Source organism: Pseudophryne corroboree, chromosome 1, assembly GCF_028390025.1.
Source record: "Pseudophryne corroboree isolate aPseCor3 chromosome 1, aPseCor3.hap2, whole genome shotgun sequence".
In the NCBI taxonomy this organism is placed as follows: domain Eukaryota; kingdom Metazoa; phylum Chordata; class Amphibia; order Anura; family Myobatrachidae; genus Pseudophryne; species Pseudophryne corroboree.
In genome coordinates, this window is record NC_086444.1 from 441,757,561 (window position 1) to 441,777,234 (window position 19,674).

Here is a 19,674-nt window from a genome sequence, read left to right on the forward strand (position 1 = left end):
CACGAGGAGGTCACCAGCGGCGCAGACGCTCACAACGCTATACCTTAATGTTTAAACCTTATACCAAAGAAATACAAAGAATACCTTAATGTGAGTACAGGGTGTAAGTGCAACCTTGTGTAACCTGACTAACTACAAAGCTGCTTGAGCGTCACCGACGCTCAAGTGAACACTTAACACTATAGGAAATACACAGATGCTGGTTTAGGTTCCAAAGCCTATTAACTGTATTATATCTAATATACTTGTAAAAGGGGATAACAGTACAAATGATACACTACAATATAACAGAGACTTCCTAACCACAGAACTAAACTATAAATACAAAAAGACAATACTACTCTGACCTAAATGCAATACAATACAATGCTATAATACTATGAGAGATATAAGAGAAAAGAGGAGAGAGAGAGATAGAGAGAGAGAGAGAGAGATTGGCTCACAGAAAGACAATGATTACGGAGAGAAACTTACGCACAAAGGGTATGATCGCCTGCGCCTCGATATCCAGCTCCCGGCTATCAGCAGATAACCGTTGATGAGAGAGTGAGAGCTGGATGTGGTCGGCCTGCCTATTTATGCCCCACACACAATGCAATCTCCTGGTCCTACAATCCCATTGTCCATTGGCCGAAGGAATTCGGCCCTGCATCATAACAAAAGGTCATAGGGTGATTCATACAGGTGGGCTGTGACGATTTCCAACAGCTCAGGTGGGTGGGAAACTGGGTTTCCCGCCGCATACCTGAGTATGTGTAAATAATAGAAATGGACATAAACTTCTTATGTCCATAACTATTCGCTCGAGCGATTAATACACTCCAAACCAACACCGGAATATTGCTAATTAAATACTCTTCCGATGGGTACCAAACACTGCTGTATGATTCCTGTTAGACCCTTCGTACGATATAAAGAGGGATTCCTCAGCTCTGGGACATTGTATTTTAACCAAACTTTCAGAATCTATCAAAGGGACCATGATCTATAAACTACATTAATTGTGAAAATATGTAACGAATGAGTCGCACGCTACGACTATATAAACTCTACCGTAAATACGCATACCGCGCCTGCGAGTGCACGCTATTGCGGGTATGCGCCTCCACGGGAGAGCGTACGCACGCGCAGCGCGGACCAGTGTGCGGTGCAAATATGGCAACGTGCATTGAGACATTTTTCTGACTTTGACAGTCCACCCTTTGGCAGTCAATAATAACTGCCACAAAACATTTAAGGAGAAAAATGCAAGTCAGGGGTTAATTGATTTCCATGGTTGGGTAAGGGAGGAGAGAGGAGAAGGTGTGAAGAGGGTATGACCTAGTGAGATAGCAGAAGCATGTGTGTATGAATCCATGTTTGGGGGGTCATGTATCATCGTGCCGTACGTGTTGTAAATCAAGCTTCGAGGTATTGCGAAGTATACATTTGAATTCCTTCTTATCCTGTGGTACAGGTCTGTGGATGGGCTGTCAAACTTTACCGAGCTCTTTTCGGATTTTGAACAAAATGGGGAGCACATTTTAGTTGATGATACATGAATGGGGGAGGTATGTGGTTGCTGATATCTGTGCCTGTATTCCCTATCGTCTATGTGTGTCGTTACCTGAGGGTTGTAGAGATGAAGATAAAGAACACTTATGAAAAATGCAATGATATTCTATGTCAGGGAAATGTACATCTGTTGTTGAAGTTGTGTTCGGTATCTGTTGAGAGTCGTCTTCTTTGCGCTGTTTTGCTCCTTAGGCATGAGCAACAAGCTTTGTCAGTGCCATCAGATTTACAAAAATGTTGGGCTAGCGTGAGTTTAAAAATACTAGGGAAACTGGGGATCCATGGCAAAGTTCATCAAGTGTCCATATTTAAAGTTGTCAAATCTTCTTCTTTGGTGCTTGTCTGTTGTCTGTATACATCTCGTCTCGTCAGCTTCCTCGTCCAAGGGGGTCTTTGTATCTTGGAGAAAAAGCAGAAAAACAGGTGAAAGAAACGGACCGTATAATCGCATTTTCATCACATCCTGGTTTCTATCATTGGGTCATAAATCAAATCCAGGTTAATTACGGTTTCCTCACTCCTCAAGCTCATCACTTTTGTACTTTGTTTGCACCTCATTAAAGCCTGCCCGCATCTAAATATCAATCCAATCGATATAACGACACCCAAGATACATAGTAGAAACTTTCCAACATCCATTATGACTCCTTGAGCCCAGTCTCCTAAACCGGAGAACCAATTTCGCGGGTTCAACCATGACACCCAACCAGTCAGCTCATTACCTACAGCAGCAAGGGTGAGATTGTGTTTTCGACGAAATTCCCACTTCAATTGGAGAATATCGTCCATCTTTTGGTCTATGACCTCTACCGGGTCCTCGGTGCTATTGGTGATATACGTGCAACACTTTATGCCGTACTGTGTTGCTAATGTAACACAATATCCGCCTGTTACTGCTGTAAGATAATTAAGAACCATCCTATGCTGAACTAGTTCTGTTTTATAAGCTTGAAGTTCTCCTCCAGTGTATCTAAACGTGTCATCATACATTTCAGTGATATTATCTAACAAATTGGCGAGTGCGGAAATGTATCTATAATTCATCAGTCCTCGAGCGGTGCGAGTGAAATCTAACGCTACCAGAACCTGAATCCCGGTGGATTCATGGATAAGATCAGAGGCCGGATGCTCTAACCTTTCTGACAGTTGTCTTTTAACTCGGTGCTCGTAATGAGTGTGAGTATAAGGAGCTTGGGCACCACGGTGTATGTCCTTCATTTTGTCATGTGTAACAGTCATCACTTCAGGCAATACTTTTCCAATATAACACAATCCTTCAGAGTTTGGGGCAAGCCACTTGTACGCCTTTCTCCCACATATGAAATATGCGTCATCGGGGAGAACATATGGGACGGAGAAGGACATGACCATGTTACAAACCTTCCAGGTGAAATCTCCTGACCCTAATTCTTCCATCTGCCTAATGCACGTATCGGTTTGTACGATATGTGCACAGTATCCTGGTGATACCTCTCCAACTCTAGTAATCCTATTTCCTAAGGTATATCGATACCGGAAAGATTTTCCTCTACTGGCTATGTGGCGTACGAGCTCTGTATCTGTAGGCATTCTATCTGCTCTGTGTGAAAAGGTCATGGTAAGGTTGCTCCATGACACTTCCCAATTTCCCGGTTTTCTGGGATTGGAGATGTTAAAACATATGAGGGACCTATCCACATGGTATTGGTGGAGCTTCAAACTAGGAGGGCTGGAGATGTTAAACCTCCGGTCCACCGGTCTCCCACCACTTAGCTCAAGTACCTCCCCTAACGTTAAAGGAAATGGTACTAGCCCTGATTTGCTGTGACCCTGAGGTACTTGAGAGCATACCCAACAATCTGTTTGGTTTAACACGTTACCCACTAAGGAGTGATAGTCACTCAATGGATGCCGGTCTATATGGATATTAAAACTAGATTGGCATTTCTTTATGCATCCATCTTCAACCAGATTATCACAGAGCCTACAGATACAATTTTCTTCAGCTAACAATCCATCACAATTTCTTCTATCGGATCGTTTTCTGATACTCGCCTTTGCTTGTTGGTTTGGTTGATCTTGGAAAACTACGCCTCCATCATCATAATCGGAACCCATTCCAGAACCTCTCTCGACCTCTATGGTACTCTCGCCGGAACAGACTGCTCTGGTCAACATCATGGTTAACATCAAAATCCGGATCACAGTCTCTTGAGGCAAGTCCATCTTTGAGGAGGAAATAGAGAAGAATGAGAAGGGGGAAAAAATTTTTTTAAGGGAGAGGGGCTGGGAAGTGGAGAAAAACAATAAAAGGGAGAAGGGAGTCGACAACTGCTTTCGGTCTTCAAGGCTCAGGTGCCGCCTCAGTCCTCCTGGAACAGACACTCTAGTGATACAACCTCTACCGTCTGTTCCTTATCACGGGACTTCTCTGGATCAGCAACCTTTTTGCAGTGGGATGAATGGACCCAAGTCTCTCTCTCAGCAACCTTCAATGCTGTGGTGCTAGTCAATAAGACCTGGTATGGTCCTTCCCATCTATCAATAAGACAACCTGAGCGTAGAAAATTTCGTATCATTACATAATCCCCAGGTTCAATGTCATGACAATTACTATCTGGTAAATCAGGAATCACCAACTTCAGATTATCATTTTGATTCCTCAACTGTTTACTCATGTTAATCAAGTACTTTACAGTTACTTCATTGTTACATTTCAAATCATCCTGAGGGTTAATCATGACATGCGGTTGTCGACCAAACAGAATTTCAAAAGGGGACAGGTTAAGAGGGGACCTGGGAGTGGTTCTGATGCTATACAAAACAATGGGTAAAGCTTCTGGCCACGTCAATCCTGTCTCTGCCATTACTTTACTCAATTTATTTTTAATAGTGCTGTTCACTCTTTCGACCTTCGCACTCGCCTGTGGACGGTACGGAGTGTGCAGCTTGCTATCAATTCCCATCAATTTACACATTCCTTGAAAGACATCACCGGTAAAATGGGTACCCCTATCACTTTCAATGATTCTAGGGATACCATATCTACATACAAATTCCTGCACAATTTTCTTAGCTGTAAACATAGCGGTATTTGTAGCTGCTGGAAAAGCTTCGACCCAATTCGAGAAAACATCTATACAGACAAGTACATATTTCAAATTTCTACATGGGGGTAATTGAATGAAGTCAATTTGTATTACCTGGAAAGGGCCGCCGGCAGGTGGGATATGGGATGGTTCTGTAGGTATTGCTTTTCCAATATTCTTTCTCAGACAGGTAAGGCATGACATTGCTCTTTTACCCGCATGAGAGGAGAATCCTGGGGCGCACCAGTATGCTCTTACCAATTTGCACATCCCCTCCTTGCCTAGATGAGTCAGCCCGTGTGCTGCTTCAGCCAGACATGGAAGGTATGCCCTGGGGGCCACTGGTTTACCATGTCCATCCGTCCAGAGCCCTGAGGACTCCTGGCCATATCCCTTTGCCCTCCAGACTGCTCTTTCCTGTGTGGAACACAAATTCTGCATCTTACACAACTTCTGTGTGTTGATGGTATTAAATACCATCAGTTGTGTGGTGTCTGTCTGTATGGGGGTAGCAGCTGCAAGCTTTGCGGCTTCGTCTGCTCGGCTGTTACCAAGGGATACTGGGTCTTGGCTATATGTATGTGCTTTACATTTGATAACAGCCACTCTGTCGGGTTCCTGTATCGCTGTTAGAAGCCTTTTTATGTGAGCTGCATGCGCTATCGGTGTACCAGCTGCCGTCATGAAATTTCTGAGACGCCATAGCGCTCCGAAATCATGTACTACCCCGAACGCGTATCTAGAATCAGTGTTGATATTGGCAGACTTACCCTTAGCCAATTCACATGCTCTGGTTAGGGCGACCAGTTCAGCAACCTGGGCTGAGTGAGGTGGGCCCAGCGGTTCCGCTTCTATGGTGTCTTGGTCATCTACGACTGCGTATCCAGTACACAAGTCTCCCGAGTCTGACTGTCTGTGACAACCACCGTCCGTGTAGAACGTGAGTTCTGCATCTTCCAGTGGATTGTCACTGATGTCATGCCCCGCGGCAAAATTTTGGGTCAAATATTCCATACAATCATGTGTATCCTCCTTTGCATTAAATCCTCCTTCCCCATCACTCTCACCTTCCACCCTTTGTGTCTGACCAGGCACACCTGGGAGGAATGTTGCAGGGTTTAATGCGCTGCATCTCCTTATGGTGATGTTTACTGGGGCCATTAATGCCAATTCCCATCTCGTAAACCTTGCTGATGAGACGTGTCTGGTTTGGGCAGAATTCAATAAGGCAGATACCGCATGCGGTGTATGGATTGTGAGGTTGTGGCCTAGCACGACATCTTCGCTTTTTGTCACTAGCAATGCTATCGCCGCAACGCTACGCAAGCATGTGGGGAGGGATCGCGCTACCGTGTCTAGCTGAGCGCTGTAGTATGCAATTGGCCTGCTGGCATCACCGTGTTTTTGTGTTAGTACACCTGCTGCGCACCCAGCACTTTCTGTTCCGTATAGTTCAAAGGGTTTCCCATAGTCTGGCATACCTAGTGCTGGTGCCTGCGTTAGGCATTGCTTGAGTCTCTCAAATGCTGTTTCGGATTCGTCTGTATGCGAAATCCGATCAGGTTTGTTTGAAGAGACCATTTCCTGCAAAGGTAGCGCCAATATGGAAAACCCTGGGATCCAATTACGGCAATACCCACACATTCCTAGAAACGTCCTGATCTGTTGTTGGGTTTGTGGCAGTGTCATGTCTCTAATGGCTTGGATTCTATCAGCGGTCAGGTGTCTCAGTCCTTGTGTTAGACAGTGTCCCAAATATTTTACCTTAGCTTGGCATAATTGCAACTTGTCTTTGGAAACCTTGTGACCTGTGTCTGAAAGATGAAACAGGAGCTGTTTCGTATCCTTCAGAGATGCTTCCAGTGAATCTGAACACAGTAATAAATCGTCCACATACTGTATCAATACTGATCCACTGTCTGGTTGGAAAGACTGTAAACAATCATGCAAAGCCTGAGAAAATATACTTGGACTATCTATGAAACCTTGGGGTAACCGAGTCCACGTGTATTGGACTCCTCTGTATGTGAATGCAAACAAATATTGGCTGTCAGGGTGCAGAGGTACCGAAAAGAAAGCGGAGCAGAGGTCAATAACAGTGAAAAATTTGGCAGTGGGAGGAATTTGCATTAGGATGACAGCTGGATTTGGCACTACGGGGAACTGACTCTCAACTATTTTGTTAATCCCCCTTAGATCTTGCACTAGCCTGTAACCCCTCCCCCCACTCTTTTTAACAGGGAAGATGGGACTATTTGCTGTGCTGGACGTTCTTACTAGAATGCCCTGTTGTAGCAAGCGCTCTATTACGGGAAAAACTCCTAACTCCACCTCTGGCTTCAGAGGATACTGTGGGATTTTTGGAGCTATCCTACCATCTTTTACTTGTACTACTACTGGAGCTACGTTTGCCATTAATCCAGTGTCCTGTCCATCTTTTGTCCAAAGTGACTCTGGTATCTGAGATGTCATTTCTTCTACTTGGGATGGATTCCTATTTGTCATAATGGAATGTGACATTAATTTTGATGGGGAGTCTAACATGTCTCGTACTTCCTGAGCGTGATTCTCAGGGATGTCCAAGAATACACCTTCAGGAGTACAATAAATGACGCAACCCATTTTACATAGTAAGTCTCTTCCCAGGAGATTAGTTGGTGCCGATGCAGCCAGCAAAAAGGAATGCTTGGTATGCAAAGGCCCTATTGTAATCTCGGCTGGTTTGCTAACAGGGTAGTGCTGGACTACTCCTGTTACTCCCATGGCTGGAATTGTCCTACCAGTGGTTCTCATGCCCACTGTCGAATTTATCACTGACTTGGCCGCCCCTGTGTCTACAAGAAAGTTTAAAGTTTTACCAGCCACATTGATTGCAATCTCTGGTTCGCTTCCAAGACTGGCAATCAACTTAACTGGCTGCAGATTACAGGTATGGCCACACCCCTATTGGGTATGCTGACCTCCCTGAATCCCATTGGCAGCAACTACTTGTGAGGGGGTTAGCTGGGAACTACCAGAGGCATGCCAGTCTCTGTTTGGGGGATATCTTTTTGTTTCCCCTGTATGTGGCTCAAAACTCCGCCTCTGTGGACCCTGCTCCCAATGTCGTGTGTTGTGTTGTTGTCTAGGGGGTTGAAAAGATCTTTGTACATTCTTTGTTCTACATTCTCGTGCAAAGTGTCCCGGTCTGTTACAAGAAAAACATGTTATTACACTTGCCTTACCCACAGGATTCGGTGGTACATACGCAGGCTGCCTTGTGGTCAGCGCCTGTATACTTACGGACATCAACTTATCACTTTGCGACTCTCTGTGCCTAGTGATGTTTCTGTCGTGATCAATAGCAGCCTCTCTCAAGCCGGACACTGACAGACCTCGCCAGCATGGTTGCGTGGTCTGAACCCTAGTCTTTAATGTTTCCTTTAAACCATCCATCAGTACAGATACTGCTACTTCCCGATGGTTTGGGTTGGTCTTTATGTCTTCTATACCCGTGTACTTTGCCATTTCTAATAGTGCCCGGTGAAAATATTCTATTGCCGTTTCGGACTCCTTTTGCTTAATGGAAAATATTTTATTCCATTTAACAACGGCTGGGAAATACTCTTTTAGCTGTAAATTTATCCTTTTTACATTATCCTTGTTGTACACGTCTGTAAGCGGTACATCTTTATCCAATGCACAATCAGCTAAAAATTGAGTTGCGTCAACATTGGAAGGTAAACAAGCTCTTAGCAGTATCTGCCAATCCTTGTTGTTGGGTTCTACAGTGTTACCTAAATCCCTGATGTATTTTTGGCTAGCAACTAAATCCTTCCTGGGGTCAGGAAATTCGGACACTATTGTTCTTAATTCCATTCGGGAAAATGGAGTGTACATGGCAATGTTCCTTATGGGAGTGGCTCCAGACACATCTGTTTTTCCATTGGGAACTGCTATTACCCTTACAGGAGCAATTCTAACAGCCTCTTCCTGTGTAGATTCTACTGCTTGTTGTGGTACAATTGTTTCAGTGTAGTGCATGGTGCCGTACTTACCCGTTGACACGACCTCACCTATCCCTCCGCTAGGGGCTTTCACTAATCTCGTGGGTGTCGCTGTGCCTACTGTGGTTTCTGCTATGGTGGCTGCAAGAGAGAGAGCTGAAATTGTTGCTGAATCGTCTTCTTGATCACACTCCTGAGGAAGGTTCAAAACAGGGTACATCTTGCACGGGTTAATACTTGCATGAGTTATTTGGTTAACATCATTAACATTTACAGTGTTACTAAGAGTTTGTGTTTTACAACCCAGTGCGTTTCTCTCCGCAATCAACTTCTCTCCTGCAATGTATGGTGGAGGAGGAGCTGTGGCTATCAGCTTCCTGACTGCCCCAGATCCTGCCGCCAGAGCCAAACCTCTCTGTATCTCACCTTCCTGGTGCCATAACTGTAAACAATCATGATGTTGAATTCGTCTCTTTGTTGATTTTACGAGACATATCCTCCTCCTTAAATTTTGTAACACTTCTGGACTGAAGCTACCTATTCTTGGGAATTTGTCCCTGTCTTGTACAGTCATTCTCTCCCATTCATCACATAAAACCTCTGTGTGACTACCGTATTTTTCACACATTACATATCGTGCCGACCCAACTGGTCGGTTCTCTGAATCAACCCGAACCGAGGTTGATCGCCCCCTACCTGAACAAATGGCCCCCATAATCTGCAGGCGTTGCTTATTCCTCCTTGGATCTTTATCTCAAGGTTTTCAGCGAACCCTTACAAACAAACCAAGATGTCCTTGGGCAGGCCGGCGGTGGTGGTTTATCAAGTACCCCACTTACTTCTCGCCCACGTTGGCCAGTACTGCAATCACTGTAACCAGAGCTGCTGTACCCAACCTAGGGCCCCTGTGAACCTTTATTTACTGGGGCGCGTTCCCCAGCAAGTATCGGTTGTTGGATAGTTCCTGAGTGACCAGCGAACTTCCCTTCCAAAAATAAAAAATTACACAAATCACGTCAGAATGTACAAATAGCGTTTGTGACCACTTTACTCTAATGGTATTAGGTCAGATTACTAACTACTGCACACAATTACGTGCGGTCCAATCGTTCAGTACACGAGCACTACTTGTCATGTACTGAAAGATCAATGGAATCGATGTTTCCGGCCGCGATTCCTTCAGCAAGAGCTTGTATGGCCTATATGGGTTCTGCACCAACACCCCAGGCGTTGTGCCACTGGACTTTTATAGCGGACCTCTTTGTCTATTTTACCTGTTACCTTATGACCTCCTGGTCTGTTACCTTATGACCTCCTGGTCTTGTTACCTTATGACCTCCTGGTCTTGTTACCTTATGACCTCCTGGTCTTGTTACCTTATGGTCCGCTATACTCTAATGCTCAAATATTATTTAACCAGGGATGCCTCCCTAGCCACCGTATATGTCACTTACACGTGTGTCCCTTGACGAGTACCCGGCTTTCCTTTTGGTTCCACCTTAAAGTTATATAAACTTTTGTATACAAAACACACTCACTCAACACATGTACACTTTTGTTTCTATATCTATTTCTGCGCAGAAATTGTCTTTAGGCCAAAAGTGTTACCAATTAGGAGCAGGATCTGTTAAACTAAATTTCAGATTTTTCCAAAAATAGATTTGCGTTATTTACCGCGTCGCGTTATCTACCGCTGTGCGTTACTTCACTTTATCACAGCTTGAGCTACGTGGGCGTAACCGGACGCTACGTTGCGTAATGAACGCTGCGTGCGTCTGCCTTTGGATTGCGTACGCTAGTCTTTGTTAGCGACACGTGTACGCAATATAAAGATCCACCGTAACACAATTTCTATTTTTATCAATGTAAATGATCCCTGATCATCTACCGCAATCCACACTGACTGCCTTGTATCTCAGACAAACCGTGTGTTTGTTCTATACTTTAACTATCACCTCTACTATTAAATAACAGCAAATCTCTTTTTAGCACTTTCTATCGACTATAAAATTGGCAAACAGGAATAGTGATATACGAAAATGAAACAGAAATGCAGATATATGCGTGCGTACGCAAGACAAAAGAAAAATAAACAGTTTTAAAAAAAACACAAGCGTTTTGTTCTTACTTCCGGTTCCCGGATTCCTTCAGCACTCTTTATCTAAGCGAAGCAGACGCTTATCCCGTCAGCACTGTGAGACAACCTCCCACCCTTTGCTGGAGGGATAATGTCTGCTGATCTACCTAGTGCAGATATGAGAAGGATAGGACGAGTCCCCAATTGACAATGCTAAATTCCTTTGTCGTATAAACAACCCTTTATGAAGCTAAGAACACTGTACGCTGTTTGCTTAAGAAGTACCGTAATGGTACGCTAGTTGCGTAACGATCGCTCAGCCGTAGGCGAGACGCTCAAGCGTCACGTTCGCTCACGGCCCAGGGATCACAGGACACGTTATTGGCTATGACTAGAGTAATGATTCGCTATGGCGTAGCTTACGCTCGAGACCACGAGGAGGTCACCAGCGGCGCAGACGCTCACAACGCTATACCTTAATGTTTAAACCTTATACCAAAGAAATACAAAGAATACCTTAATGTGAGTACAGGGTGTAAGTGCAACCTTGTGTAACCTGACTAACTACAAAGCTGCTTGAGCGTCACCGACGCTCAAGTGAACACTTAACACTATAGGAAATACACAGATGCTGGTTTAGGTTCCAAAGCCTATTAACTGTATTATATCTAATATACTTGTAAAAGGGGATAACAGTACAAATGATACACTACAATATAACAGAGACTTCCTAACCACAGAACTAAACTATAAATACAAAAAGACAATACTACTCTGACCTAAATGCAATACAATACAATGCTATAATACTATGAGAGATATAAGAGAAAAGAGGAGAGAGAGAGATAGAGAGAGAGAGAGAGAGATTGGCTCACAGAAAGACAATGATTACGGAGAGAAACTTACGCACAAAGGGTATGATCGCCTGCGCCTCGATATCCAGCTCCCGGCTATCAGCAGATAACCGTTGATGAGAGAGTGAGAGCTGGATGTGGTCGGCCTGCCTATTTATGCCCCACACACAATGCAATCTCCTGGTCCTACAATCCCATTGTCCATTGGCCGAAGGAATTCGGCCCTGCATCATAACAAAAGGTCATAGGGTGATTCATACAGGTGGGCTGTGACGATTTCCAACAGCTCAGGTGGGTGGGAAACTGGGTTTCCCGCCGCATACCTGAGTATGTGTAAATAATAGAAATGGACATAAACTTCTTATGTCCATAACTATTCGCTCGAGCGATTAATACGCTCCAAACCAACACCGGAATATTGCTAATTAAATACTCTTCCGATGGGTACCAAACACTGCTGTATGATTCCTGTTAGACCCTTCGTACGATATAAAGAGGGATTCCTCAGCTCTGGGACATTGTATTTTAACCAAACTTTCAGAATCTATCAAAGGGACCATGATCTATAAACTACATTAATTGTGAAAATATGTAACGAATGAGTCGCACGCTACGACTATATAAACTCTACCGTAAATACGCATACCGCGCCTGCGAGTGCACGCTATTGCGGGTATGCGCCTCCACGGGAGAGCGTACGCACGCGCAGCGCGGACCAGTGTGCGGTGCAAATATGGCAACGTGCATTGAGACATTTTTCTGACTTTGACACCCTCTAGTAGGTGAGAGCTGTGTAACCACCACAGGAGCGAAATCCTGGTTTTTGACGACAGGATTATCTTTCGGTGCATGTGTAGGTGTGACCCCGACCACTTGTCCAACAGGTCCCACTGGAATACTCTGGCATGGAACCTGCCAAATTGTATGGCCTCGTAGGCCGCCACCATCTTCCTCAACAACCGAATGCACTGATGGATCGACACACTCGATGGTTTCAATATCTGTTTTACCATTTTTTGGATTTCCAGAGCCTTTTCCACCGGAAGAAATACTCTCTGAACTTCTGTGTCCAGAATCATCCCGAGGAAAGACAATCTTGTCGTCGGTTCCAATTATGATTTCGGGTAATTTATGATCAACCCGTGTTGTTGGAGTATAGACAGAGAAGTGATATGTTTTGAAACAACTGCTCCCTGGATCTCGCCTTTATCAGGAGATCGTCCAGATAAGGAATTATATTGACTCCTTTCTGACGAAGGAGGACCATCATCTCCGCCATCACCTTGGTAAATACCCTCGGCGCTGTGGAAAGGCCAAAGGGTAACGACTGGAATTGGTAATGGCAATCCTGAACCGCAAATCTCGGATAAGCCTGGTGAGGAGGATAAATGCGAACATGCTGGTAAGCATCCTTTATGTCTACCGACACCAAGTAGTCCCCCTCCTCCCGACTGGCAGTCACCGCTCTAAGTGATTCCATCTTGAACTTGAACCTTTTCAGATAACAATTCAGATCCTTTAGATTTAGGATCGGTCTGACCGAGCCGTCCGGCTTCGGAACAACAAAGAGGCTTGAATGAAAACCCCGCCCTTGTTGAGACAATGGTACCAGGACTATGACCTGGTCTTGACATAACTTTTAGATTGCTGCTGGTACTGCTTCTCTTTCTGGCGGATAAACTGGCAAGGTCGATTTGAAAAATCGGCATGGAGGAACGTCTTGAAACTCCAGTTTGTATCCCTGGGATACTATTTGCAACACCCAGGGATCCAGGCCAGACAAAATCCAACCTTGGCTTAAGAGTTTGAGACGTGCCCCCACCCGAGCGGCCTCCCGCAAGGGAGCTCCAGTGTCATGCTGAGGATTTTCCAGAAGCAGGGGTAGACTTCTGCTTCTGGGAACCTGGAGCCGCTGTGGGCTTCTTTCCCCTTCCCCTTCCCCTACCTGCAAAGAAGAGGGAACCTCTCGTCTTTTTGTATTTATTGGGCCGAAAGGACTGCATTTGCGGGTGATAGGTCTTTTTTTTTTTTTTTTTGCCGGTGCAGGCGCATAGGGCAAAAATGTCGACTTACCTGTGGTAGCCGCCGAGACTAACGCATCCAGGCCATCGCCAAATAAGGACTCACCTTTATATGGGAGCGCCTCCATGTTTCTTTTGGAATCTGCATCCGCGTTCCACTGGCGAATACACAGCACCCGCCTAGCCGATACTGCCATGGTAGCGGCTTGTGAACTCAAGAGTCCAATATCCTTCATTGCTTCCAGCATGTAGGCGGCCGCGTCCTTGATATTCCCTAACTTAAGGAGTATCTCATCTTTATCAATCGTGTCAATTTCTGATGACATGCTTTCTGACCATTTTTCAACAGCGCGACTCACCCATGCGCAGGCAATAGTGGGCCTGAGTAGTGTACCATTGGTAACATAAATGTATTTCAATTTTGCGGTCTGCCGGCTCTTTAAGAGAAGCCGTGCCAGAAGCAGGGAGAATTACCTTCATTGTCAATCTGGAAAGCGCACTGTCTAACACAGGGGGTGACTCCCATTTTTTTCCTGTCCTCAGCCGGGAAATGGTAAGCTATCTGAATCCTTTTGGGAATACGAAATTTCTTATCTGGATTCACCCACATCCCTTCAAACAGAGCATTTAGTTCATGTGAAGGAGGGAACGTGACTTTGATTTCTTTTCTTTACATAAATAAGCCTTCTCCTAAGGTACAGGAGCACTTTTTGTAACCTCTAACACGTCCCTTATAGCCACAATCATATATTGTATACCTTTTGTCAATTTATGATCTATCTCTCTAGAGTCACTATCGTCGACACAAGAATCTGAGTCCGTGTCGGTATCAGTGTTTACAACATTCGCAAACGGTCTCTTATGTGACCCAGAGGGGCCGCCCGCATAAGGAATAACAGCATCCTGAAAAATCACATCTTCCACAGATTTTCTCCAGCATGCAGCCTTAAGGGGGGTACACACGGAGAGATCTGTGCTTAAAATCTAAGCAATCTGACTAGATTGCTTAGAAATTAAGCATACATATCTCAGTGTGTATGCCATAAAGCGATAGCGATGCGCAGCCCCGCGCATCGCTATCGCTGATTGTAGATTGGCCTGCATGCAGGCAAAATCTAGTACAGTCGCTTAGCACATCGCTCGTGTGTACAGAATGAGCGACGTGCTACAGCGATGTACGTCACTCTCCTCTGCCACTCCGTCCTCTGCCGGGTCCAACCTCCGCCTCCTGCCTCTCCTGGTCCCGCCTTCGTCTTCTTCCTCTGCTGGTCCCGCCTCCGTCTCCGTCTCCGTCTCCTGCTTCACCACCACAGACTAGAGTCACACCAGCTACAGCCAGCCAGCGCAACGCACGTCAGCAGCAGCAGCAGCAAAACGGTAAGTGCCAACGGGTGCGCTGTGGGCAGCATAAACGGCATTGATGGGTGCCGGGGGGGGGGGGGGGGGGGTGTTTGCGTGCGGTGCGCTGAGCCCCTTGTTATCGACCGGGCTGTATTAACAGCCGTGAGGGGACACACACACACACACACACACCATTTTCATGCATGTATTTATAGGGGGGAGTGTGTGTGTGTGACACTGTTATTATTAATATACTGCCGGGGGGGGGGGGGGGGGGGTGTGACACTGTTATTATTAATGTACTGCCGTGGTGGGGGGGGTGGGGGGGGGGGGGGGGGGCTGGGTGTGACACTGTTATTATTAATATACTACCAGCGGGGGAGGGGGGGAGGGGCGGGGCACCGTTATTGATGTTAACTGGGCTGTATGTATTTACAGCCGGGGGGTGGGGTGACACCATTATTATTAATGTACTACTAGCCGGTGGGGGGGGGGGGGGGAGACCATTATTATTGATGTTAACTGGGCACTTGTGTGGGTTGTATTAACAGCCGTGTGGGGGGGGTTCACTACGATCTGCCGGCGACCAGCATACCGGCGCCGGGAGGCCGGCCGCCGGCTTACCGACAGTGTGGCGAGCGCAAATGAGCCCCTTGCGGGCTCGCTGCGCTCACCACGCTACGGGCACGGTGGCGCACCACACTATTTTATTCTCCCTCCAGGGGGGTCGAATAAGTGTCGGTATGCCGGCTGTCGGGCTCCCGGCGCCGGTATGCTGGTCGCCGGCAGATCGTAGTGAACCCCCCCCACACGGCTGTTAATACAACCCACACAAGTGCCCAGTTAACATCAATAATAATGGTCTCTCCCCCCCCCCCCCCACCGGCTAGTAGTACATTAATAATAATGGTGTCACCCCACCCCCCGGCTGTAAATACATACAGCCCAGTTAACATCAATAACGGTGCCCCCGCCCCTCCCCCCTCCCCCGCTGGTAGTATATTAATAATAACAGTGTCACACCCAGCCCCCCCCCCCCCCCACCCCGGCAGTACATTAATAATAACTGCCTCTTCCGGCGCGGCGCATGTGTGCGGTGGCTGGGTAGGAATTTCCCCTTCCCCCTCGTTCCTCCCCCGGCTCCGTCCTCCCAGCCAGTAGCAGCACTCCCCCCTGTCTGTGCTAACGTCCTCCCACATCAGTGATTGCATAATATTCATTAATTTCTCTCTATTTCTCTCTCTCTATCTCTCTCCTCCTGTGGATTACTTCGTTTGTCAGTGTAATTTTAATTTTTACAGGTGCCCCTATTGGATTCTACTGGACAAGTGGACGTGACCGGCGTGGGATGTAGGTAAGTAATCTGTCTCTCATTGTTACAGGTACCCCTATTGGATTCTACTGGACAAGTGGACGTGACCGGCGTGGGATGTAGGTAAGTATGTGTGAGTGTGTAAGTGTGTATTTAATAAATTTTTACTTTCACGGTGTGTGTGTTGTGTTTTTATTTGGGTATTTTTTTTGTTGTAGAACTACAGGTACCAGCGGGCCCGTTATTTCCCCGCATGCTGGTACTTGAGGTTCTCCAAGTACCAGCAAGCGGGGGAGGCTTGCTGGGCCTTGTAGTTCCACAACAAAAAACAATATTCTTTTTTTTTACATACTCATGGCTATCAGCCCGGCACCCACCGCCCAGGGGTGCTGGGGACAGCCTCGGGCTTCACCCCTGGCCCTTGGGTGCCTGAAGGGGGGGACCCCTTGATTTAAGGGGTCCCCACTCCTCCAGGGAACCCCGGCCAGGTGTGACTAGTTGGGGGGGTAATGCCACGGCCGCAGGGACCTACATAAATGTGTCCCCCGGCTGTGGCATTATGTCCCTGGCTAGTGGAGCCCGGTGCTGGTTTTAAAAATACGGGGGACCCCTACATCTTTTGTCCCCCGTATTTTTGGAACCAGGACCGGACTAAGAGCCCGGTGCTGGTTGTCTAAATACGGGGAACCCCTGTCCAATTTTTCCCCCAGTATTTAAACAACCAGGCCCGGCTCAAAGAGCCCGAGGCTGGTTATACTTAGGAGGGGGGACCTCACGCATTTTTTTTATTTTTTAACCCATTCAGACCCTTCTCCATTAATGGGGAATGTCCACTAAGTAATGTCCACTAATGGGGGGGCCATTACGTGTAACAACGCTACTAATGGGGGGGCCATTACGTGTAACAATGCTACTACTAGGGGGGTCATTACGTATAAGGAAGATACTACTACTTGGGGGGAGCATTATGTATAGGATGCTACTATTACTTGGGGGGCATTAGATATAACAATAATACTACTACTTGGGGGGCCTTACGTATAAGGACGCTACTACTACTGGGGGTGCACTATGTATAAGGATGCTACTACTACTTGTGGGGCATTACGTATATGATGAATAAGATTGTGCTACATTGTGGCGTAATTTTGAATGGGGGTACTATTGTGTGGCTATGCCCCTTACTTGTGAGACCACACCCCTTTTCCCGGTGCGCGCCAAAGGAATATGGGAGGGCGCAAATTTATAGTTTGCAGGGGGGGCGCCGAACACCCTAGCACCGGCCCTGGGTGGAGGGCTGGGTAAGTTGATGGTGGGCGAGTTTGTAAGCCATTGGCGGTGGCAGCGGGCATCGGCACAGGGGCAGTAGCGGGCATTGGCTCGGCGGCAGTAGGGGGTCATCGGCAGGATTCGGCGAACATTATGGCTGTAGTGCCTCACCAGCCACTGACCTCGCCACACGCCACTGGAGTGTGGGCTGTATTAACAGCCGGGTGGGGGGGGGGGGGGGGGTTGTTATTAATTATGTTTTTATGAGGCTGTCCTGTGTATCGAGCGATACATATATGGGGGAGTGTGATGCGGCTGGTGATAGCGGTCTAGGAGAAGATGGATGTATCCGTATGATTAGACAGGCTGCTTAATGTGCTTTGAAGCTGTATTAGCAGGCGGGGGGGGGGGATAGGGGGTGTTACTATATGTTTGTGGTGCTTAAGTGGCTTTACCTGGTTGCAATGTGTGTATAAGCGGCTTTACCTGGCGCAGCGTGTGTATAAGCACCATTTCCTGGTGCAACACGTGTATAAGCGGCATGGTTTTTTTAATGCGAGGGTCAACATATTTTATTAAAGTTTTTCCTTGCTTGTTATTTAAATAGTGTTGTTTTATTTTTCTCACAGCAATGGCTTCTTACATGGACCGGGAGTTCACAACTGGATTCATTGATGTGTATCGGGCCAGCGAATGTCTGTGGAAGGTCCGTAGCAAGGATTTTTCAAACAGACAGAAGAAGGATCAGGCCTACAGACAATTGGTGGAGTACAGCAAAGCCCATAACAGTGATGCTGATCTACTTTGGGCGAAGAAGAAGATAGCAAACTTGCGGACGGTGTTCAAGAAGGAACACACACGCGTGATCGAGTCTCAACGTTCAGGAGCCGGAACTGATGATGTTTACCAGCCGACGCTATGGTATTATGAACAGATGAAGTTCCTTTTGGAGAGAGAGGCGAAATTACATGGACAGGGTAGCCTGGATAAAGAGTCTCCTAAGACGCCAGAGGAAGAGGGGACCCTTAATCCGGTAAGTTAAAACACTTTAAAATGTTCAACTTTATCATTGTTTAATCAACGCCCTAATGTTTTATTTTCTTTTTTTTTTACAGGAATCTACCCCGGAGGTAATGAACACTTCCGCAACAGAGGCAACAGAACTGGAGCTCAGTGGTGAGGAGTCAGCACCATCTCGGTCGACAGCACCACCAAGGCGGAGACAAAAGAATTCATCATTGAGTTCCGATTCTGCATCCTCCAGCACGGTTCAATTTATCCAACGGGCAGAGGAAATGCTTAATAGGCCACCAGACTTCTATCGTCAATTTTCAAACACGATAGAATCTCAGATACGTGTAATGCCCGAAACTGTTTTTAGAACTTTCAGGCGCATAGTATTTGATGTATTGAGAAGGGCCGAGGATAATGACCTATCCGATGACCTGGATCTAATGTCAAATCCTGTGCGGCGCGCACGAAATGCCCCACAGTCCCAGTATCCTTATCCCCAACCATACTATTATCCGCCGGGTAATCCTCCGCCACAGCGCCCTTTTTTTTCGCCGGGACCCCCACCTACACCCACTCTGCCCACTCCTCCCACCAGCACTTTGTCCACTGGATTGTACTCAGCAATGCTGAGTACACAGCTCCCCCCAGAGGACGAGGCTACTTTTTTCAATTATTAAATTATAATTTTTTTTATTAGTTTTTTAGTTTCCGTTGGACAAATTGTTCCATGTTTCCTCGACTCTTTTATGTTGTTCATAGTTACCATAGTGTCGGTTTTTTGTCCTGGACTTTTGAACGTTGGGATATTGGTCATTCTTATCGATGAATCCAGTTGCATAAGTGTTAAAAATTAATATATTTTTATAAGTAAATTATTTTCAAAACAAAAAAGAAGTGTTGTGTATTTTTTATGGTTTATCATTATATTTTTAATTTTTGGGGGAGTTATGATAGGAATGCTGTTGTACCAAATTTGTCCTCACTTATCCCCCCTTAAAAAAATTTTTTTTTAAGGGGAGATAAGTGAGGACAATCCTACCTTCAAGGTACTGTTAAAGGGGACATTTATTACAGAGGGATGCGGTTAAGATCTCTGCGTCGGGTTCCCAATAGCCACAATCCTGACATATTCTCCCCCTGTGGGTGTCCATGACACCCATAGAGGGAGACTAAAAATT

The 19,674-nt window shown here is 46.2% G+C and overlaps 1 protein-coding gene across 1 annotated transcript; it reads left to right on the plus strand.

The window, feature by feature from the left end:
- Nucleotides 1–18,003: 18,003 nt before the first annotated feature.
- On the plus strand, nucleotides 18,004–19,358 carry LOC134898432 (uncharacterized). Its single transcript, XM_063914096.1, has 2 exons — nucleotides 18,004–18,515; nucleotides 18,598–19,358. The coding sequence occupies exons 1-2, from the start codon at nucleotides 18,114–18,116 to the stop codon at nucleotides 19,171–19,173; spliced, it is 978 nt and encodes a 325-aa protein (XP_063770166.1). The 5' UTR covers nucleotides 18,004–18,113; the 3' UTR covers nucleotides 19,174–19,358.
- Nucleotides 19,359–19,674: the final 316 nt, after the last annotated feature.